The 24,214-nt window shown below is 41.2% G+C and overlaps 1 protein-coding gene across 2 annotated transcripts in view; it reads right to left on the bottom strand.

Moving 5' to 3' along the window:
* The window catches only part of LOC138982053 (formin-like protein), a 61,786-nt gene extending 37,778 nt beyond the window's left edge, over positions 1-24,008 (bottom strand). The window contains exons 1-4 of one of the 2 annotated variants that reach the window (XM_070355270.1): positions 23,697-24,008; positions 22,130-22,213; positions 17,777-17,863; positions 10,528-10,548 (exon numbers count right to left, since the gene is read on the bottom strand). In XM_070355270.1, the coding sequence (XP_070211371.1) occupies positions 10,528-10,548; positions 17,777-17,863; positions 22,130-22,213; positions 23,697-23,843 (339 nt within the window). In that variant the 5' untranslated portion in view covers positions 23,844-24,008. The remainder of the gene's footprint in view (positions 1-10,527; positions 10,549-17,776; positions 17,864-22,129; positions 22,214-23,696) is intronic. The other variant, XM_070355271.1, reaches the window with a different exon arrangement.
* Positions 24,009-24,214: the final 206 nt, after the last annotated feature.

Here is a 24,214-nt window from a genome sequence, read left to right as displayed (position 1 = left end):
GGCATAACATAAATCCAATACATAAATTACCATTTATATTTACTTGGGGAAAATCTTCAGCAACATTTGTTCATTTAATTACATTTCCAACTCAATGCTACGGACATTTACTTGAATTAATTCACATCATTATCTCTAACACTAGAGCTACACATAAGTCTGTACGGACCAAGTTCTGTTTAAAACCTGCCTGTCTTCCTCTCAAAAACGATGCACATGATGTACCTAAGATTCCAATTTTCTTGAGCTCTTCAATAAGCCTGAGCTTAACTTATACATATAAATACAAGTCAAGGAGTCTAGAAACAAACAAGCTGTAGACTAATACATGCTCAAAATGTCTCCCTACAGTCGCTCACTAGTTCAAGAACTAACACTGTAAATTGTCCTTTTGTCTTTACTTACTGATACATGATTATCATGAAGGCACAATAAAGCCTGTACATCTTAGAATATAACCTTTTCTTCAAATAAAGTAAATAAAATGTTGCTGAAATCAGAAATCCATGCAGTTAATCATACTTGCACAATACCAATTGGAACACAAACTTCACAGATGTACACACACAACAAAATTCACAAATGGACTTGACAACAAACATTTTCTGGACAACTAAACCACAGGCATGACAATTTATTTATCAATGAAAGTTAAAAAAAAAAAATTAAAAAGTCACTCAACCAAGGACATCAACATTCCAGACTCAGGACATAATTATTACCATGCATCTCAATGTGAGATTGTTCAACACACTCAACTCAACACACTTTTCCATTGCACTGACAAACAATCCACACAGTTTATGACATCGCAGGAACTAAAGTGTCAAATTGCTAAACAAAAGCAAAACCTGGGGCTGCATTCCTGTTTGGACAACAACATCTAAAACGTAGCAATGTTCTTCATAAATATAAATGTTTAAGTCACAGTTAATAGAAAGTTCAGGGGGAAAGCGATGAAACTGTAGTAAAGAGAGCATCCTAAACAGAAAGTTGAAAAAGAAGTGAACATATCAGTACTGTGGCAATCAGTAGTCATGGAAATAAATCAATGTCAAGTAAAATTACTGTACTACCTATATGACATCAAACTCTACTTTTTTCCCTTCTTCGAACCCCCTGTGTTTCAACGCTGCAACAATAATGTAAACGACCCATAAGAGAGTAACAAGACAAGAAGAGCTGACTCCAGAAAAAACAGTTGTCTCCTTGGTTAGTTGGTGTAATTAGGCGACCAACACCCAGCATTATCAGTCTCCATACCACAGCCTTAAAACGGGACTAGTCTAACGGTCTATAAAAGCAAAATCAGTCACCATAAAAGCCATTTCTAAATTTACAAGTCAAAAAGGTAAGCAAGCTCATTAGTTTAAATGAACACTCATTAACCCAAACCTCTCTCTCTCTTACACACACACACACACACACACACACACACACACACACACACACACACACACACACACAAGCCCCTTTTCAAGGCGAGTAATAGATGTAAACACAAGTATTCTCTCTATCAGTGTCACCCTTGTACTTTTCCTACTTCTAATTCTGATAAATCCCTCAGTGGAATTTCAGCCCCTGTCACCATTTTCAAAATAAACGGATCTGAACTGTGATCCATTTCATGCATCTGTAAAGCAAGTTTTGGAATTTTTGACTGGGCTGTTTAGCCTTGGATTAGGCTACAGTGCTATTAACACAGCCAGGAGTGCTATTTCTGCTGTAGTACAAACAGATGGCAACAAGAAAATGGGAGAACACCCGTTGATATGTCGTTTTGTAAGAGGTGTGTTTCAGCTGAGAACACCATTGCCCCGCCAAAAGAACACTTGGGATGTGGCTGTGCTATTGGATTTTTTCAGAAATAGTGAGGACAATAGCAAACTCTCCTTGAAAGAAATAACATTAAAATTGTGTGCTTTACTTTTGATTGTTTCGGCACAGAGAGTGCAGACAATTCATTTATTGAAACTATCATGTGTTCAGTTTTTAAATCAGGGATCATGCAAGATTCTTCTTCTTCGTCGTTCACTAGAAGAGGTTGAGCACTATAACGTTTGATCAATTGGTTTGTCTCCATCATTTTGTGATTTGCGTGATGCAGCGCTTTTTGGCACCCAGGGGGTCCCGCATCTCCGGCTTCGGCCATGGACGTTGATCAGGGGTCCCTCCCCTAGACCAATTGCCTTCCTGGGCTGTTGAGCTTGGTCTGCCCGTGGTTCTATTTCGGAGTTTTCCTTCTCCTAGACTGGTTACCTACCATGGTTGTCGAGTCCAGTCTACCCGTTATGCAAGATTCATGTAGTTGATAAACTCAAGCATAGTAGACCTGGTTATCACCAAGCGCCAATACACCTCCAAAAGTATGAGGAGGAAAAACAACTGTGTGTTGTAAGCTGTTTAAAAGAATACATTGCAAGGACTGCAGTGGTTCGTGGAGACTGTGACAAACTTATTTTGTGTTATGGACGGCCACATGGGCCAGCATCGAAGGATTCGATAGCTCGTTGGATGAAAGAGGTTTTGGGGTCAGCTGGTGTCCAAGGGTTCACTGTTCATAGCTTTAGAAGTGCTTCCTCATCAGCTATGTTAAAAACTACCACCCCCCCCCCCCCCCCTCTCGCGCATTACAAACCTATTATGACACGTTTACAAGATAATGCCGGGCCCTCGTGGGTTGTGATTTCTGCTACGATCACTCAGTCTCGGAGATAGTCTAAGATAAGATAAGTCACAGCATCAATCGACTGTTATATCTCTGTTTGTCCACTCTAAGCGCCGTTGGGTCGAGGTTCTTGCGAGTGTTTTCGTTTGGCCTCAATTAAAACGTTGTCATAATCTAAACCTTTCTTGTTTTTCGATTTTCGCCCCCCCCGTGGGGGAAAGATGAGAGACAAGTTATGGGGCAGGATCATCTGTCCACAGGGTACGGTCTAAGTTTAGAAAGGTTCATTTGTGTCTTGTTCGGTTTGTGTGGTGTGACTCTCATGCCCTAATCAATAAGGAAGTCGGCTATCTAACAATGTGCCCGTTGCCACTCTCTTTCCTCCTCAAAATCCCCTTTCCTGCCAAATGAGCCTTCGCTGGGGAATAGCTGCTTAATTACACACGCACCCCCACCTTCCTCATTCCACATACAGAGACAATTCTCTCTCACCTCCTTTCCTACCTTGCCTCCCCCCCCCCCCCCCCACCCCCCCAATACTTTTTTTTTAAACAAACAAACTGACAAACATTCTTAGTCTACATAAAGTGACAACTCTCCATCACCCCCTTTCGCCCCCCCCCCCCCCACACACACACACCATACTCCCCATGAACACTTGTAACGCTATTCATGTCAAGTCAATATTATTAGTAATCATAACCAGGGCGCGTGGTGTTCCGACAATGGAGCAATTAATCTGACACGCACATTTCCTGACCTTCCGTTAATGCCCGGGATGTTAAGAGTATATGGACCACCGCCTGATGCTCGACGCACGGACCTACCACCGTCACCATTTATTACATCAATACATGTATGCGCATCACGCTGGCTTGGGGAAATGAACGGTTGCAACTTTGCTACTCAGAAAGGAAGATTTATGAATTTATTACAGAATCGTTCTACATGTAATTATACGGTTTAACGCCTGTATGAAATCACATCGAGGACAGTGTGTTGTACTTTACAGCTTTTGATGGATCAGAAACAACTGGAACGTGTGTCTACCCGACCTCCACCCCCAAACCTCACGGTACTCCAACAACAACAAACACACAAACAAACCCCCCGCGCCCGCGCGCGCTCTTCATCCCCCATCTACCTCAAAGAACATTCAGCCTCTGACAAAACAGTATTTCCCTGACGAAAACAGTTCTCTGCCATTGCTGCCTCATTACTGTGGCAGAAAAGCGTGACTTTTACTTTAATAGCGCTTTTACACTCATTACTTGTCAAAGAAAACTACTATAACTAACCATGCTGTGACATAACAACGGTGTAATGCGGAATAAGGAAGTTGCTCTCGCATTTTGTTCTGCACAATGAATTGGTTAAAATCAGCGCCGGCAGGCGACACGGATGTTCGTGTGCCATGCAGATAAAAGATTTGATTGTGCAGCTTTTGTGCAGTCATTGTGAAGTCGTTGTGCAGGTTTAGTGAAGCTAAAATTCTTCACGCCTTAAGAGCAGCTGAAGGTTCTCTCTTGTGCTTTGTTTGAAATTAGCATGCAGCCAACCAGAAAACCTGTCCGTGTAGCTCGGCGCATGTGTTATGCAGATTTTCGATCACTTTGCGGTTGGTCTGAAAGGCATGACATGAATTTGGCGGTGTCGGTGGTGGTGGTGGATGGGTGGGAGGGGGGTCCCATATTACTTGTGCAGCGTATCTTGCATTGAACTAGCACATTTGACAGCAATACAAAAATTCAAATCCCTAATTGCGCGTAAGAAAAACTCAGTCGTCGGTTGCTTCTTCTCTTTGGGTTTACGGCAAAGTCAACTTCAAAATATTTTCAAAATGTTCGCGCCTCAGCACCAACAGCAAGCGTGATATAAATCTGATTATGTTCTACTGACGAAAATTATTATGCCTGTGGTGTACATACATAAACTAGTAGACAAAGCTATCCTTGATATGACGTTTGAAGGCTATACTCTAGACCGACACAGTTCATTTTCGGCAGTTCAGGGTCTCAACAACAAAAAAGTATAAAATAAAAAAAGATATTGACAAAGCTGTCCACTTTGCCGAGTGGCTCATGAAACTAGTGACTAGTGATTGTCTCGCTTGTGTCTGCTGAGCCAGTTTCTGGACAATTTGCCAGATAAGTTTATTTTCTGCATTATAAGTGCTTGTCTGTCTGTCCACTTAACAGACTGCTGGGTCGAAGATCAATGAACGTAACGGTTTGACCGTTTGTTTTGTCAAAAGTCAAACGTTCCAATAACATACCGTTCTTGTTTTTTTGATTCAATGACTGCACGTTAGACACGGTAGTGCACACACACACACACACAGTCCGTTGGCTTGTGTGCAATGTCTTAGGTAATTTCGGTTAAGCCGGTGTTTGGCTACCCAGTGTCTTTTAAACGGGTAGCCGAAAAGAGGAGAAAAAGACAAGGAAAAATTAGAAGAAGAAAATACATCGTCGAGGCTGTAGAGTTTTGCGCTAGAGTTTGATGAAACAAGTTGTGGACGGTGTGTTGGAGAGGGTAGCGGGCGTTGTAGACACACACACAGACAGGTATGGGGAAGAGTTTGCACGCTGTCTCTCGTCAAGCCAGACCAGCGTCAACCACCAGCCAAGGCAAACGCCGGCCCGCGAAAGTCTGCCAGCGAAACACACCGCCTGTCGCGGTGTCAATTCGGGACCTCTGCTCAAACAATTTACGCCGCTCGGAGAAAAGCAACAAAATTAGCCCCCGCCTGGACAAGACAAGAAAGTTTTCTTTACTCTTCTTCTCCCATTTTTTCCCTTGTCGGTTTCTTTTTCAGGTTGATGTTTGTGAATACGGTGGGCGAGTCCTTATCAACTTCCTTCTTCCAAAAAGCGACAAGAGAGGCTTCCTCCTTTCCGGCGTTTGTCGCAGTGTTCTGATTTCTGTCCCCTAAAAGTTAACTTAGAATTAAACAAAGCACAGACCCTCCCCCCCCCCCCCCACACACACACAGTGACAAACACAGTGTGACATAGGCTGGCAGGCATGCATGCATGCAGGCAAGCACGCACTCACACACACACACACCTCTTTGACAAGCACAACATGTATAATATGCTACACTGACATTACCCCCCCCCCCTCCCCCAACCACGCAAAGGGTGAACCCAAGTTGTGCAAGGTATGACAAACTGGAAGGGAATCAGCCACCGTATCCGAACAACTTGCTCCCTCGCTTGAATAGAGTCACCCCAATTTGCGCGGCGTGCACAGTGTCACCTAACCCACGTTGCCGCCACAAACATGTTGCTGGTCACGCCTAATGCATCTCCACTCCTCCATGATTCACGCTACAGTGCCCCCCCCCCCCCCCCCACCCTCTTTATAAGAACTCCAAAATTGAGAATGCAGGTCTTAAAAATGAGGGAGTCTTAATATGGGGTAAGATTTACAGAGTTTTTATTAACAGAACATCTGAAAAAGCATGGTCTTAAAAGAGAGGAGGTCTTAAATGGGGGGACGTTTGTTTGTTTGTTTGTTTGTTTGTTTGTTTGCTTAACGCCCAGCCGACCACGAAGGGCCATATCAGGGCGGTGCTGCTTTGACATATAACGTGCGCCACACACAAGACAGAAGTCGCAGCACAGGCTTCATGTCTCACCCAGTCACATTATTCTGACACCGGACCAACCAGTCCTAGCACTAACCCCATAATGCCAGACGCCAGGCGGAGCAGCCACTAGATTGCCAATTTTTAAAGTCTTAGGTATGACCCGGCCGGGGTTCGAACCCACGACCTCCCGATCACGGGGCGGACGCCTTACCACCAGACCAACCGTGCCGATTAAATGGGAGGACGTAAAAGAGGGGTTCCACTGTATTGGTTGTTCCTCCGCCCTGCCGTGTGCACGGCTGTGAAAACAGTTGTGGGATAAGTGGGAGGGAAATAACGACCACAATAAACATTGCTGGAGGACAATTAAGTTCTAGCACAGTAAGCCTAAGTTAGTCATAGAAAGCCAGCTATAATGGTAAAAGAACATTTGTTCGCTTTCTGTGCGAGGATGAAGACTACGAATTTGGCAATTAAAACAAGAGTGTCATTTACAACACAAGCTACTGTAGCTCAGTAATGGGAAATATGCAGGGGAAATACGTGGTCACGTGTATAAAAAAAACCCACTAAAAGCAGAACACAAATTGTATGATAAAACTATGCGTTTTGTTTTCACCAGTATCCACTTGTAAAGTTACTTGCCCTTTGCACACAATACCTGTCCGTCTTTATTACGGTTTACATTCACAAAATGAATATATCAGAAACATATTAACAAGAAACATCTTACGAGACACACGTAAAGAAAACCCCTTTCAGGTAAAATATATTTCACTGTACATACATGCGTATGTATTTGCTAAACGCGCAAGCTTGCATAGGCTACAGAAGAGAAAGTACACTAGTTTGCACTTGACATGAGCAGAAGAGGTATGATAAACATGATAGCAGTTGACGTGTAATCAAGGAAGAAATTCATTTGCTGTGAAAGCTTCATAGCGAAAGTGGCGACCTTTCCCTGCACGAGAAAGAGAGGGAGAGGAGAGGGCGGCAGAGAGGGAGAGAGAGGAAAGTGGAAGTGTGGAATAAGGGACCTGAAATATTGAGAACAAAACAAAATAATGGAGAGGTTGTGGGTGACAGACAGACAGACAGAGAGAGAGAGAAAGAAAGAGAGTGGGGGGGATTTTAATTACCTAGCCTAGTAGGGATACAGCTTTTCCTCCCAATTGTGTGTGTTGCAGGCGTGTGTGTGAGTTCATAGACCTTTATACTGGGATTCTCTGGAGAATTTTGTGTCGAAACTTCCATTCTGTTACAATTTCGTTTTGTGACGTAAGGGGGGGGGGGGGGGGGGGTGTTGGTGTATTTAAAGAAAGAACAAACAAGTCTGTTTTATTGTAGAAAAACTACAAGTAAACATTTCGGAAAAGGAATACGAATTGTCAAATACAGATCTCCCTTTCCCATCGAGTCTTCGGGATATTACACTGAGAACATGGAAATCAAACACGAACCCGAAACAAATACAACGTGGGAAACTCTTCCCCTAATTAGATGCCCATTGATATCGTCTATCCGGATCGACTATGGATTTTCCGAGGATTGGCCATACGATACATTGTATATATAATATCTCCCCTCCTGAATTATTCATACTGCAACAGACTGCTGGGAATGACACGCTATGTATACCCCAGTGTTACTCCTGACATCCATGCACGCAAACAAGGAAAACAAGAACACGTTATTATGAGTCAGTGCACATTTGGCGACATTCTGACCAGGAAAAAATAGAAAGGAAAAACAGGAGTGGAAAAAAGGAAAAACAGGAGTGGAAATAATGAAAGCTGGGCCAGAAATGTGTGTTTCAGTACAGTGGAACACCCCCACCCCCTTTTTTTAAGACCCCCCCCCCCCCAATTTACGGCTTTCTCCCTTTTCAGACTATGTTTTCTCAGACTTTTTTCTCATAACCTGTGTAAATTTACCCGCATTTTAAGACTCCCTCCTTTATAAGACCAGATTTTCTCAGATTTCGGAAGGTCTTAAAAGCAGGGTTCCACTGTAACTACAACCTGAGTTGCTCCGAAATGTCCCCAGCAAGTCAGTCCAGTACAGTGTATGTGCAGCACAGTGCTAAGTTTAAAGCTACGGTCAACTGCCAAAAAGCAACAGCATTTTTTAGCAAAACCACAGAGAACTCAACCCAAAGAGAAAAAATGGTAAATCTTGCAGAACTGAGAGAGCAGTGAGTTAATGTTTCTGAAGAGCAGGCAAGTAGTATACTATATATTATAACAAGATGCGTTGAGAAAGTATAAGCAAAAAGCTAAGTAAAGTGCAGTCTTAGCACACCTAGGGCAGTACCACCACTTCAGTTCAAAAGACAAATAAAATGTACATTCCTAATGCATGAAGGAAAGGCAAATCAGAACAAGTCGCGTAAGGCGAAATTACTACATTTAGTCAAGCTGTGGAACTCACAGAATGAAACTGAATGCAGTCCGCCGCGAGTGCAAAACGCAGTGAAAGTGACGAGCCTGTTTGGCGCGGTTGCGCTGTGCTTCATAGCACGCTTTACTGTACCTCTCTTCGTTTTAACTTTCTGAGCGTGTTTTTAATCCAAACATATCATATCTATATGTTTTTGGAATCAGGAACCGACAAGAAATAAGATGAAATAGTTTTTAAATCGATTTCGGAAATTTAATTTTGATCATAATTTTTATATTTTTAATTTTCAGAGATTGTTTTTAATCCAAATATAACATATGTATATGTTTTTGGAATCAGAAAATGACGAAGAATAAGATGAAATTGTTTTTAGATCGTTTAATAAAAAAATAATTTTAATTACAAGTTTCCGATTTTTAATGATCAAACTCACTCATTAGTTTTTAAGCCACCAAGCTGAAATGCAATACCAAACCCCGGCCTTCGTCGAAGATTGCTTTGCCAAAATTTCAATCAATTTAATTGAAAAATGAGGGTGTGACAGTGCCGCCTCAACTTTTACAAAAAGCCGGATATGACGTCATCAAAGGTATTTATCGAAAAAATGAAAAAAACGTCCGGGGATATCATACCCAGGAACTCTCATGTCAAATTTCATAAAGATCGGCCCAGTAGTTTAGTCTGAATCGCTCTACACACACACACACACACGCACACACACACACACACATACACCACACCCTCGTCTCGATTCCCCCCCTACGTTAAAACATTTAGTCAAAACTTGACTAAATGTAAAAAGTAACCCCTCTCTCTGTACAGAATGTCAAAAAATGTACATTTTGCATCCATCGCCCAAATCAATCTAAAATGGTAACAAGAAACGGTAAAAGCTTGTCAACCAACATTTGCAAAAAATGTTTTTCACTAAAATCTCATTGTTTTTACTGCTTACCACTTATGAACTTTTGAAGCTTAGTTAACAAAACATAATATAACAATACCACATCACTGACAGAATCTCACAGGAAACTCCTATATGAAACAATACAATAGCAAGAGATGTGAAACAGACAGAAACATCGCATCCAAATAAGCATTATGCAAACACGTTGAGACAAAACCAACCCAGTTGTGCAAAAATAATGTAAAATCTTGTTCCTCTTCATTTCTTGGTGATGACTTCTGTTTTACAATATCAAGTCAGTTTTAATGGCACAATTCCTCAGGTGGCCAAACGAAAACAAAAAAACATGTCCTCGAGGCATCTTTTTTAATTTTAGAGTTTAGTTTTGGACTGTGGTTTGCTTATCATAATATTTAAATGGATGGTGTTAGATAGTGTGTGTGTGTGTGTGTGTGTGTGTGTGTGTGTGTGCGTGTGTGTGTGTGTGTGTAAGTGTGCATGCGTGTGTGTGTGTGTGTGTGTGTGTGTGTGTGTGTATGTGTGTATGTGTGTGTAAGTGTGCATGCGTGTGTGTGTGTTTGTGTCACGGGAGGTCTATTTGTCTGTCCATCTATTAGCTCTTTGCTCATGTCATCACAGTCATCATCACCAGGATCATCAATGTTACTGCTGTGAACTTAATCAACAATACTGCTTCTAGAAACTGGGTTGACTTCTCATTCCCATGCTGAGGTAAGTTACTGATGACAGAAATGGAGAAACCAGGGAGGGAAAAATAGCAAGAGGGAAGGAGAAAAGAGCGTGGCGGCGGTAAATCACTAAATGCTTCAGCCTTGGCTCTAGTCGGCATACACACACACTCTCCAAATCATAAGAAAAACAAACAACTAATCTACTGCGATGCAAACAACATGTTTGGATCCTCTGGTTCTGAGCAGTTTCTGCTTTTGTACTTACTGTAAAAAATGGAACAGGAATCTAGCAAGAGAATCAAACAAGAGCAATGAGAACATAACGTGCATCAAAATAACATAAAGTGCATCAACAGAACATAAAGTCACACGTGCAACATAATCCAATGCACACAAAGACAGTGAAATCAAACAGTGAAAATAGCATGGACTGATGCTTTCAAAATTCATGTACAGTTGTGTCGCTCAAAGAACGTGGAAGCTCATGATAAATAATGATTCATGGCACCTGCTATGTTAATGAAGCACAACATGCCTGCACAATTGATTGATAGATAGATAGATAGATAGATAGATAGATAGATAAATAGATAGAGAGAGACTCAGATGTCCACAATGCTTTAAATAATAAAAGAAAATGGCAGTATACATATAAGACGGAACTAGGAGATTTGCAACATGATTAAACCCATACATAATACAAGTTGTACAGGAAAACAAATTAAAAATGTCACATCATGTCACTGCATGACATTTATAATACACCATCTCCCTCCACCTCCCACAGTATTTTCCCCCTCAGTAAGAACAAAGGATGAAGTATACACAAGAAATGTGGAACTATTTCTAAAAAAAAAGCTATTAAATAATCAATTCATGATGCATAAATCTGAAAACACAGAACCACATCTGCTGAAAGAGAACTAAACAAATTCAGTTCTTCATTTCACACACACACACACACACTTACAACAAAACACACACACAGTCACACATGAAAAGTATGTCATAACACCCATGAAGAAAACGTCAAATTACAGCCCACCACTATAAACTTTCATTTTATGATACTTGTTTGCTTCTTGACGGGCAATAAACGCCACATTCACCACTGTAGTACATACAACACTAACCCAGCACCCCATCTTCCTACCAACACATCTACTGAGTCTGACTGGTTATAATGGGTCCCTTGAGAGACACCCTACTGCCCTCCTAGCTGGCCCCCCTCACAACTTTATTCCCCACCCCGCAAGGGCATCATATATCATTCCATGATGAGGCCTGCACTCTCAGAGCGGGGTGAAGAAGACTTGATACAGATAAGGGGGGTAGGGAATCGTGTGGGGAATTTTATGCTGAGAACTGCGCTAATGCCTCCCCCTTTTAATTGCAAACTGAAATCAAGTAAATGATTCAAAGAGATAGGCTAGCAAGGGAAGGAGAAAAGGTGGGAGACAGACGGATAGTGGTGGTGGGGCGTGTGGATTTCTGTGTGTGTACACGTGTGTGTGTGTGTACACGTGTGTGGTTTGTGTGTGTGAAGGAATGGGTTTGTTTGTGTGCGTTTGTGTATGTGTGTGAGAGAGGGAGAGACAGAGAGAAGGCAATTTTACCGAGCAAGAGGGCGCCTAAACCTCTCTCTCTCTCTCGCCCCCCCTCTCCCCCTCTAGAATGGTTAAGTACATCAAACCTGTACTGACATTTTTTTTATCACCCATCGTTTGTTTGACTTCCTATCCGAGTATAACTGGGTCACCTTGTTCTGGATAGAACGCACCACCACGAAGGGGTAACCTTAGGCCAAATAAACACCCCCCAGAAACCTAGAATCCCCAAACTTTGAACCAGTACGAAGGGAGTCAGAAAAACACAGCAGACCTTCGGTAACAACAAATCTTAGACGAGTTGTGTCTGGATTTAAGTGAAACAAGTTTTTCTGTGTGGAAAGTTGTAATTGATCAGTTTTCCTGTCAGAAACAGGAAGTGTAGGATCGTAATGCACACATGCCTTCCTGCCCATTAAGTGTATTTTCCTTGTTTCAGCTCATCTGAAAGTTTCATACAAGCACTTTCAAACAAAGTTTATATGTGTCAGTCCTGTAGTTTTGTCAATGTCATTGAAAGCCGCGGTTTTAAATAATTTTTTCCTTGGTTACGCAACTCATTTCCTTATAGCTATGTTTTATGTTCATACAACTTTACACGCTTTCTTTTATTAAATGGGTTAAGGATTTTCTTAGAACTCCGTTTTTCTGTGAATAGAAGTTAGATTTTTGATTTTACTTAGACACACTTTCGTTACAGCTGAAAAATCAAAGTTGTCATATTATGAAAACCGTGACATCAGAACTATATAATCCTGCAAACGGTATAACATCATCAATTCGTCCAGTTTGTCACCGACAATTTGCTAGACCCACGATACATTCCAAATTAAAATCCAAGGCAAGAGCAGCAATCATGCATGAAAAGTCAAGTCATCGCTCATCAAATAAAAATAAATTGCAAAAAAATTAAAAATCTAAGCCATGTGGCCATGAGGACTCATACACAAACTTATTCAAGAGGCGGGAAACATAAGATGAAGCGTAAATCAATGAGGTACGTTAAGGCAAAATCGCACTGTAGCATGGCATTACGAAGGAATAAAAATGTCACGTTTTCACATACACTGTCTGAGCACTGGGGGAAAGCGACCATGTTGTGTATGGCGATACACATTGCTTGCTGAAAGAGAAACACACAAACAAATCAACTACACCTTTTTCAACAACAACACACCTTTTTCTGTACATGTCAAAAAATTAAAACAAAGATAAAAGTTAACATAGAAATATCATTGATACAATCAATGGGAAAATCTGTATGCATCCCGTGAATGAGATGACAAAATGAAGACCAATCAATGGGAAAATCTGTATGCATCCCGTGAATGAGATGACAAAATGAAGACCAATCTCAGAGCCTGTTCACTGTTAACCATGCCTATTTCATCCACAAGGACAAGTCTTAGTTATAATGCTTGAGTATTTTCCAAAACAGAAAAATGTTGAACTCTTCGTCATAAGCTTTCCTCATACTGTACACATAAACCCTGCATGCCTATCCATGGATAACTGTTTCCCTTCCCTATCTATTTCACTATCATAGCAACAGCTTGAATGCCAGCTATTTTCTACTGAGCTTTTAGCAAGTTTTTATCTCTGAAGACACTCTGGCTTGAGGAATAGGCGAGAGCATTGTTCTCCACTTGGTGCTGGCACCAAAGTATGAAAATATTGCTTTCTCTCTCTCTCTCCCTTTCTCTCAGTCCCATACAGCCACACCAAGCTCTGGTTACACGCACCCACACCCAGCACTGAAGTGTATACATTAAATGATTAATGCGCTTGTGTGTTTGTGTGTGCGTGTGTCAGTATGAATTGAGTCATGTGTGTGTGTCCGTCTGTCAGTGTATCAGTCTGTCTCTGTGACTGACTCAGTGACTGTGTATCAGTCTGTCTATCATGTGTCCGACTGTGTGTCCATCTGTCTATGTGTCTGATGGTGTGTCCCCGTCTGTCTGTCTGTGTATCAATCTGTCTGTCTGAGGTAATAAACTAATATTAACATGGAGTAGAAACAAAGACAGATCCATCGGTATGATCGTACGAACTTCTACAAGGCAAGCTATCTTCAACTTGAAGACCACTTTTAAGATGAGCATTCTTTCACACCTCCATATAGCGCCTAGCAAGAGTATATTTGGGACCTCACCACAAAGATATAGACCTCACGCTGGTTTGAACAAGAAATTCCATTGCAGATGTCTTATCGCTGAGGCTGTTCCATAAATAGCTTTCACATATTTTCTATTTGCAGTGGACTGCCAACAGCTGCGCTGCTCTTCAAACACAAAGACCTGCATTTTGTTGTTGTTGTTTTAAACTAAAAGTAAAGGAAATGCAACTGCAAGAAGAAAACAGGCCTTGAAGTTGAAAGGGTACTCTATATTGGAGGTTGTTGCTTAATTTCAGCTTGGACTCAAATGTGTGGTTCACCCCTGGCCCTGCTTACTTTTACTGTCAGACTGAGATTTAGAGGTTAATATGTGTATTTTGTAATGCAAAGATCTGAATTGGAACCAGCTATAAAGATCATACGCACAAACATATATCTCTAAATTCCCTTACTCGCTTTCTCACACAGAGACATGTATACATTGAGTCTACACACACAGACTGATAGACTACACACACACAGCATACACACAAAGTAGCAGACTCAAACAAAATGAATCCGTGGTGCACTAGCTCACCCTACGAAGCCAGACACACACAAACCCGTGTGGATAATAATATGGACAATGTCCCGACAAGACAGAAATCCTGTGTAAGCAAAAGTATCTCTTCAAGCCCAGAAAAGAACAACAAACTGGGGCAAGGTGATCAGAGAAATAAAGCAGAGTAGGAAAACACAAATTGGTGTTCGGTGACCCGTACTTCAGAATGCACGGGGGAGTGACGAGAGAGAGATGGGCGTGTGCTGGAAACTAAATCCTGTTTTGATCCTCGACCCCCCCCCCCCCCCCCCCCAATTCTCCCATCGGTTGCCTTCCACAAATTGGTCCATTTTCTGTAAACTCACTATCTCATAGTGCCCAAGTGTGATTGTGTTCATTGACTGTTTGTCTATTTCAGTTCTTGCTTCTTTCACTCCATTTTATCATTTGTACGTCATAGTTTGGGCAAGGACAGATGGTAAGACTAGAGAATACCAAAAGACTTAATCCTCAAAGGATCAATCGATCACTCTTACTCTCTCGTATGTACACGCTCACTTTTAGTTTTACTGTTTCAGCAAAATAATATCCGAAACATGTCTCTTCTTTACAGATTTTCTTCTCCTCTTTCTCTAAAGGACCTTCGTGTAAAAAGCACAGGTATACCTGAGCATAAGTAAAAACATGTGGCTTTAAAGATCAGTCATTCCCAGATTCAGAAGTGGAAACTATACACCGTGCAGTAAGCACGCCTTCTTTGAAAACCGCTCCCTCTATGTGCTGTGTTCTTTGTTTCATGCGAGAGGGCCGGAATTGAGAATCTTGGATCCCACAAGAAGTTGTTTCCGGGGCCAACTTACAGCAGTGCCGGTGTACGTGTAGGTACAGAGTACTTCTTTATCTCCTGTCTTCTACGAGTCCTACTTCTCACCCCCCCTCCCCATCATTTGTGGTATTCAGTGCAGTGTGTGCTGTGAGAGAATATGCACCACAGGCACAGACATCTGACTTTCCACTGTCACAGAAAGTACAGTGACCCCCCCCCCCCCTTTCTCCCTTTCAAGGCCTCGCTTTTTCAGTTTTCTTGTTTATATTCTCAGTAATTTCGTAAAGTTACCTCCATTTTATGACGCCCTTGTTTTCTCTGTGTGTGTGTGTGTAACTTGAGGCGAGGAAGCTTTGAGTGTATACTGCTAGTTTTAGTGAATGTATTTTTAAACTTATGCTGTCCAGTGTTGTTTTTAACCTAATGTTGTTGATCAGTTTGTATAAATGATGCGTGTGTTGGTGTATATGGCTGGATTGAAATGTTTTTTAACCGCGATGTCATCACAAATTCCCATCCTTGGGCAATTAAAGATTCTGTATTCTCAGATTGTTGAAGTTTAAATTCTTCCTGCAGTCAAGGGGCTAAGAGATGGGTTCCACTGTATTACAATAATAAATTACATGTAATATATATATGAATAAACAGCAATGCCAAGGCTTTACCTACTCTCTGGTGCCTGTTGGTCGCACTCACACACACACACGGTGCAGTCTGTGATGAATAACTCTCGTCTGCTGCCCTCAAGGGTGAGAAAGGTCAGGGGTTGAGGCCAGTGACCTCCCGACACCCCTTGCAACATGTTCCGGCTAACGATGATCATCACTCGAATCACGTACACGACTGTACAACTTTGGCACAAGACCACAGACAGCCTTCATTAAAAATGACCATGATAGCCAACAGAGCGTATGTGCTGGAGGAAAGAAAGGGGAAGGGGGTGGGGGGGGGCTTCAAAGGATTAGAGTTAGTTCTCAACTTTTATTTTATCTACCAGGTCCTTCACAGTGCCCAGATGAAATATCTCTGCTGCTGGTGATTTGGAACAAATTAAGACTGCTCTAAACTTAATTTTTATACAGCTCACTAATTTTACAAACTCATCATTGGATTAATTCTCAAGAGCCTGGAAAAAGACATAGTCCCCCTATACCTCTTCCTGGATTTGCTTACACACATCATCACACTTACAGTCCTCAACTCTGTTCTAATAGCGTTAGACTGTTAATGATGGTGAGGAAGCATGAAAATGATGAAAATATGTGTGAGAATTTTTGTTTTTACAAATGTATTTGCAATGGTAGGTATGGTTCGAAAACTGTGTAGAATCCCTAACTTACTAAGGAACAGCACAGGAAATCCCCCAGTGAATGAACCAAAATTATACCTTAGTTGAGAATGAAGGGCACAGTGAACATCTGTCAAAACAATCAAGAAGAAAAAGCCCCAAAAGTAAGAGGGAAAGCACTACAAAGAAACACTCAGTCCATTTTCACAGAGCTATTTAAGTGTCTCTCAGCTCACACTCTCATCCACACACTTTGTCTTACTTGCAGAAGCTGAGGACTTAAGTTAGTTCAAGTCCTGATTCTGTCAAAGGCTCAGTTAGTTCAAGTCTTGGTTCTGTCAAGGGTTACTTGCTGTCTAACTCAGAGAGTGTAGACATCCCAGATGCTTTTTACCATCTGTGACTTAATCACGCTGAAAGGGAAAGTTTTGCTTGCTGCTACTGTGTTGGTGTTGGAATTTGAGAGCACCCCCAAAGGTGTTTCTCTAAAAGACAACCAAAGTTTCAGCGATGGTACTGATCTGACTGTTGAAAGAAAAGAACTATGCTTTGTTCTGGTGTGAGAATGAATTTTGGTTACATGTTCTAATTGTTTTCTCGACCATGAAGTGATTTGAAATTATTTATGATGACGTTAAAAACACACCACAATAAGAGTTCATGAATAAATATATGTGCAACATTTTTCTCTCACTCTCTCAGTGCCCCTTTTATAGTTTCATCTTCATCTTAATTATACTGAATGGAACCAACACAGTTCACCTCACATGGTGACACAACCCATTACACACAACACAACAGCCTGTAAGTGTAACCCACATTTGACAGCAGCACATCAGTATCCAACATAAACGGTTCTGATATTGAACAAATGTATGCCTTCCAATTAACACAGCTTTGTCACCAAGCAACACATGTGCACATCATGGAATGCAATGTGGTGTAATATAAATTAGATCACACGAAGGGATACCTGTAAAAAAAAAGAAAATTGAAAACAGGTGAAATCTGACTCATAGTCATACAGTGATAATGAAATTCCTATTATTAGCAAGCCTGCAACTAAAATATCTGTCAACGTTCAAACTAACAAACAAATATACCACTCTTCAACAGCACAAAACAAGGACACTTACTCGAGAGCTTCGTGTCGCTTTTGGATCCAGATAGGTTCGTAGTTTATCCAGGTATACATGAGGAGGGTCCTTGGCATGCACTCTTTCCTGGAGCAAAAGAAAGTTTAATTCAGTGACTAAAATGTTTGGCAAAACTGTGCTCAGAACATACAGGGAAGCTACTGTGAGTGTGAGTATGACAAGACATCTCCCCCCCCCCCCCCCCCCCCCCCCCCCTCAACTTTGCCCCTATTATGTTTATGCCCCTGACTAACATGACTAGTAACAAAACAAAGGAAGATGGGAGGTGTTCTTCTTCTTCTTCTTCTGCGTTCGTGGGCTGAAACTCCCACGTACACTCGTGTTTTTTGCACGAGTGGAATTTTACGTGTATGACTGTTTTTTTACCCCGCCATTTAGGCAGCCATACGCCGCTTTCGGAGGAAGCATGCTGGGTATTTTCGTGTTTCTATAACCCACCGAACTCTGACATAGATTACAGGATCTTTTTCGTTGCGCACTTGGTCTTGTGCTTGCGTGTACACACGGGGGGTGTTCGGACACCGAGGAGAGTCTGCACACAAAGTTGACTCTGAGAAATAAATCTCTCGCCGAACGTGGGGACGAATTCACGCTGACAGCGGCCAACTGGAAACAAATCCAGCGTGCTACCGACTGAGCTACATCCCCGCCCGGAGGTGTTGTTTATTTGAAGGTTTTCTCTGTGCAGGTACCACTGTGTGCCTGGAATCTTTCATATTGTTAGACATAACATTAACAGATGACTCAATCACAACCTTAGGCAGCAATGAGGTTAGTGAGAGAAAAAACTTTACGTTCAGACAAAACTGAACACAAAAACCAATTTTGTTTAAAAAAAAACACAATAATAAAACGAGCAAATGCTGTTCTTATAGTTATTAAACATGCTAACGTAGAGTGTAAACAAACAATACATGTTATAAACTATGTTTTTGGAACAGGGTACATGTACCCGTTTTAATGTTGAAGAGTATCCTTAAACTTAAAGGCTGCCATATTTGTAGCGTTCATTAATTAATTAATATTGTTTACATGTGCCAATAATGTTATAAACTGTACCTAAGGGGATATAATAACGATTGGCTGTAGCTTTCGAACACACAAAAAATTATTTCAGTATTGCAAAGTGGTGTTGATAGTGTCGAATGTAAACAGAACAGTCTCAAACGCCATCTTTGGTTTACGAAACTTCACGAAGTGACGTCAACGGTCTAAAAATAGCCCAAGTCCTGGAGAACTGTTGCTATTAAAACAATGCAATAAAGAATTAATTATTTCTCGTAATTGGTAAGGACTTCAAACCTAAATCTTTGCAGGAAGCTTAATTTATACATCCCAGCAACGATGGGAAAAGCCCTGGAAGTAATTAAACTAATTAAATAGGACTATGTCAGCCTTAAAGACAGTTGAGTTAGTTATTCTGTTTGAGGTATAACTTTCTGAGCAAACAAGCTGATGAACCAATTTATCCCCTTTCAATATCATATGCACTTATGCCCCCCCCCCCCCCCCCCAACTTTCCGAGCAACCAAGTTGAGGAACCAACTTATCCCCTTTCAATATCATATGCACTCATGCCCCCCCCCCCCCCCCCCAACACACACACACACTTTCCGAGCAATCAAGTTGAGGAACCAACTTACCCCCTTTCAATTTCATATGCACTCATGTCCCAAGTAGACTTTAGAAATCTACCAAAATTTACAGTACATATTTGATTTTAAGGGGGCACATCTCACACAGTCAGAGAAAAAAAACAAGGGATGTATGGGGAGGGGGGGCCGGGGGGGAGGGTAGCAGCAATGTGTAGACTGCAAGTGTCACCAGTTTTCCTCACAAAAACAACTGCTGTGCATACGGTCTTTGTGGTGGGTAAATTGTGCACATCAACTTTATCTACAGCTAAGAGTTCGGCCTAGGGACAGGTACAGACGTCTGATGATCACACTGACAGGTGCGAAATGAGTCTGTAGCTCAAAAACTGTCCCTGATCGCTGGTGATTAATCACATTAATGATAATTACCCTTCTTTTAATTTATCTTCATCTCTGATTGAAGTTTGAACCCCACACATTTTTGATTGAATCAAATTAATGTATCCAACGTAAATCTTTCTCTTTTCTTGTTCTATCTCAGCACTGCTGCTCTGGTCTTCATCACTTTATAATAACTTTGAAAGGCATAAAAATGAATAAATGAATGGAACTAAATTGTGGTGGGTCTTTTTTTCTATCCCATAGGCAATGGCATTATGACTTTGAACAAACTATTCATCAAATTGATAAAGAAGACTCTTGAAACATCCAATTTCAAAGTAGAAAAAGCCACTATCAGTGTCACTGTCAGTGAATGTTAATTTATCAAAACCCGAGCAATTGGACCTGACCTCACTGAGTCATTCAAAAAAGATCCAGGAAAAAAGAGTTTTAATTCATTCTCAATCTGGGTCAACCAATACACAGGATTTCCTGGCAGTTATAACCACAGTCAAACCTGTCCATAACGACCACTCAAGGGACAGATCGAAAGTGGTTGTAATAGACAGATTGTCACTTCGGGAAGGTGAATTTATAGATCCATCAGGGGAATAAATCATCAGGGATCTATTGGGGTGGTCGTTCTGTATAGGTGGTCACTTTTGAGAGGTGGTCACAAGGTCAGGTTTGTACATGTAGTTCTAACAGCAAGTAAAAAAAAAAAGAAAAAAGGGCCATGCAACATGACTGAAAACAAAGTGAGGCCACACACTTAAAACTTCCGCCACTTGTCCATTTCCTTTGACTGAGACCTCACTGACTACATCTGTACATGCAGACCTCACTGACTACAGGCAGTGTGCACCACTACTGTACTAGCTCTTGTCACTGGGTACACTGTTGTAAACATCACCCTCAAATTTAAGTCAACCTTTAGGATACTGGTGCACAAGTGAGGTGAGATGAAATAGCCTCAGTTACAGTTACAACTCACACTGACAGTGTCCATCTCCCTCTCTCAGTCTGCAGTATTGTAGATGTGCAGGCAAGCTTTCTTCACCATACATCATTTGGTCAATTTTAATGTTAGTGTCAACTCTCCTATTAAGTTCTCCTATAAACGGGTCAACTTTTATAATTATACGCATGTGTCATTGTATATAATTTGTTTGTTTGTTTGTTTGTTTAACGCCAAGCCGACCACGAAGGGCCATAACAGGGCGGTATTGTATGTAATTGAAAACATGTGTTCCTAAACATGTACACAAACATGTTTCCTTTCTCTGGCTTTAGAACAATCTGCATAAAAACTGTCAGTATTGCTACATGTATGCAGTTGTACTGTTCTCTGACTAAACTCCACTTTGTTTTTCAAATAAATCACTCAGAATTTGAGGCTTTGCTTTTAAATGTCTTTACTCATAACATTTACAATTACATACAGTAGTCTAAATTGTATTAAACTGTAAGTAGATAATTCCAAGGTCACCCGGAAAGTGCGAACATGTTTGCATAAATGTACAAAAACAACAACACAGTCATTCTGGCAAAAAAAACCCATGTAATAAAGTTCTATCAGCAGGGATGTTGCTACAAATTCATACTTATAGGACAAATGTCCTGAGTTCTTCAGCATCAATAGGACATTTGACCGCTTTCAGAAAGTTTAATAGGACATTATGAATTTGCGCCAAACAGCTTATAACACATTCCATGGAATTGTTCCAAAGTGATGCGCCCACACACACACGCACACACACACACACACACACACGCGCTGTAGAACACACACATAATACAGTAAATACATCAACACAGTGTGCGTATAATGTTGTATTTGTTTAGTTTCAAAGAAACCACAAAAAAGAAACCACTGGAGTTGTCTCCCGTACTCCTGTAGCATGCACTGATCTATTCTAAAAATAATCCACTATTTTTAGATCAGTGACCTGCACCGAGACGGTTATAAATACCCAAACGGCGCATACCGCAAACGGTTCGGGAATTCCCGACAAAAGAAAAGATCCGCACGCGGCACTGGCAACTTCAGTGTCAACTGAACACGAGAGCGTTCGGTCTTTTAGAAGATTTGTATCTTGAAATGAAAATTAACGAATATCGCGCTGTCCGAAGGATTGGAGTACATATCGGACAATGACCACGCTCAGGCTAAAACGATAGGACATCTGACCGACATGCGGCAATGTGAATCGGACATTTGGGAATTTTCATCAATAAATGTCCGATGTCCGACGCCTAACGACATCCCTGTATCAGTATCACTGTAAAATAAATAAAGGTAAACATTTGCCCTGGGCTGTTAGTCTGTTTGTATAACATTAACAAATATTCTCACCTGATCGCATACAAGGTCCCACTTTTTGTCATCATCGTAGCTCTTTAAAACTTTGGCTTTGTCAGGTGGTAAGTCCATAGAAGCCTGAAAAAAGTAATAACCATGGATAATCATGTATACACGTACATTCTCAATCTGAGTATCTATTGACATGCACATAGTGACATACAACAAAGACAATTTTGACTTTCAGTACCCTTTTCTTTAACCCCTTTAAGTTAATTCAGTGTGTAAATGCGTAACACTCAGTTCTATAAACTAATGCAAGTAGACATATATATATAAATAATTGGATCAGCATACTGTCGATAAAGATTAATTACTACATCAGTACACTACAACTGACATAGACAAAATAAAATGAATGGAGTAATATCACTTTCACTATCAGAGAGTTGACTTTCAATAAATTTGGAGCAAGGCATATCATTGCATTCATACAATGATACATGTGCATTTGTGTGTGTCACTGTGTCAGTGTGTGTCTTCACGATTGTGCGTGTGCGTGGGGCGTGCATGCTCAATTTTCTTCTCAAAATCATGTAGATAGTATTTGTAAAACTTTAAAACCACCCCAAATTATTAAGTAATTAATCATATACATTTGGATAAATTAGTCTCATAATTTACTCTGAAAGTCAGCTCACTAACTAACTCACTTACTCAGTAACTAAAAGTGAAAGTGAGTTGTGAATCAATAAAGTTATAGTATTTCTTCCCGCATACTGCATTTAGCATTCTGAGGGTACACTGATAGATTATGAAAATATGAAATCATCCCTAGGAATCAGTGATACTGATCAATATCAGATGAGAAGGTACCATAATACAAATTCTGAAAAATGTAAGGCTGCTATGACTTGTAATTGTATGAGGGGTGCTATACATTTGACAAAGTAATGATTGCATAGTCTGTTGTTGTGCCAGCGGACCCTGTACTGCAGCTCTTGACACTCTGAGCCATATCACCATTTCAATTTGAAACTGATAAATGCACCTGTAGGTGAGTTTAACTGTGATGTCTAAACTGAAGGCTGTGTGAACTCAGCTTTCTTCTCGCAACATTCTACGGTTAGAACTGTAAGTTGTAATTCAGGTCAGTCTCTGTGTTTTCGAATCTGAGAGTGAGACAGCAGAACCATTTGTGTTTTTGTTATAAACTACATAAGTTACATGCCACATTAAAGCACCAATCAAAAGACTGGCATGGCAGCACAGCAAATTCTGAGATTGATATAGAATGATAAGATCAAACTTTTGTAAAATTTTTTCACAGGTTCAAGAATTCAAGCGTGTGCTAAGAAACGACATGACTGAAATGCCGGTAGAACCACGGTCCACTGATTGCATGTGTTACCCATCAAGAGCTCTACAGGCTGGGCAGTCAGCGTGCCTCTCGCTGCCAGCGAAGGAGTGTCAGATTACTAACCATCTCACCATCTGTCTGTCAGATCATACTCTTTGACCTCGCAACCCTGAACCCCCACCCTCACCACAATGTCGCCTCGCTCGACCTGTACAAAGCCTACTAGTTCTTAAAAGTGTCATAAAGTAGCAGCAGACTTACCAAAACCTTGGTAAACCGTCGCTCCAACTCGGAAGACTCTGGCATTGGTAAACGCATCGCAGGCATTGAAGGCTTCCGTTGTTCAAAGCCCCGACTCTCGAAGCGATGGTCCAAGTTGCGACTCTCGTTGTTCCCCATATTTTGCATGGATGCTGCCACGATTGGTACTCCGATCAGTCGCCAAGCGACTTTCACACGATTCCTGTGAACGTTCCTAACGAGGAAGGTAGTAAACACTGCGTCTCCTGCCCATGGTTAGTCAAAATAGTCAATCTACTTCACATCGACCAAGGCGGAAATCAGAAACGAGGGGATGGGGGAAAACTAATGCGTGACGTCATATCGCTAAAGAGTTCCCCAAAGGGAGCTAAGCGAGGAAGTGGGCGGCGATACATGGCGATGTTTGGGGACATGCCTGAGTTCAAAAAGAAAGAAAGGGTGTGTTCGTCTCTCCGTCACGCGGGCACTGACTTAGCCCAACATGGAACATACACACACACACATACACGTACACATAC

This window comes from Littorina saxatilis, linkage group LG12, assembly GCF_037325665.1.
Source record: "Littorina saxatilis isolate snail1 linkage group LG12, US_GU_Lsax_2.0, whole genome shotgun sequence".
Taxonomy (NCBI): Eukaryota; Metazoa; Mollusca; class Gastropoda; order Littorinimorpha; family Littorinidae; genus Littorina; species Littorina saxatilis.
Note: the sequence above shows the minus strand (reverse complement) of the source record. Positions and strands in the feature narration are given on the sequence as shown.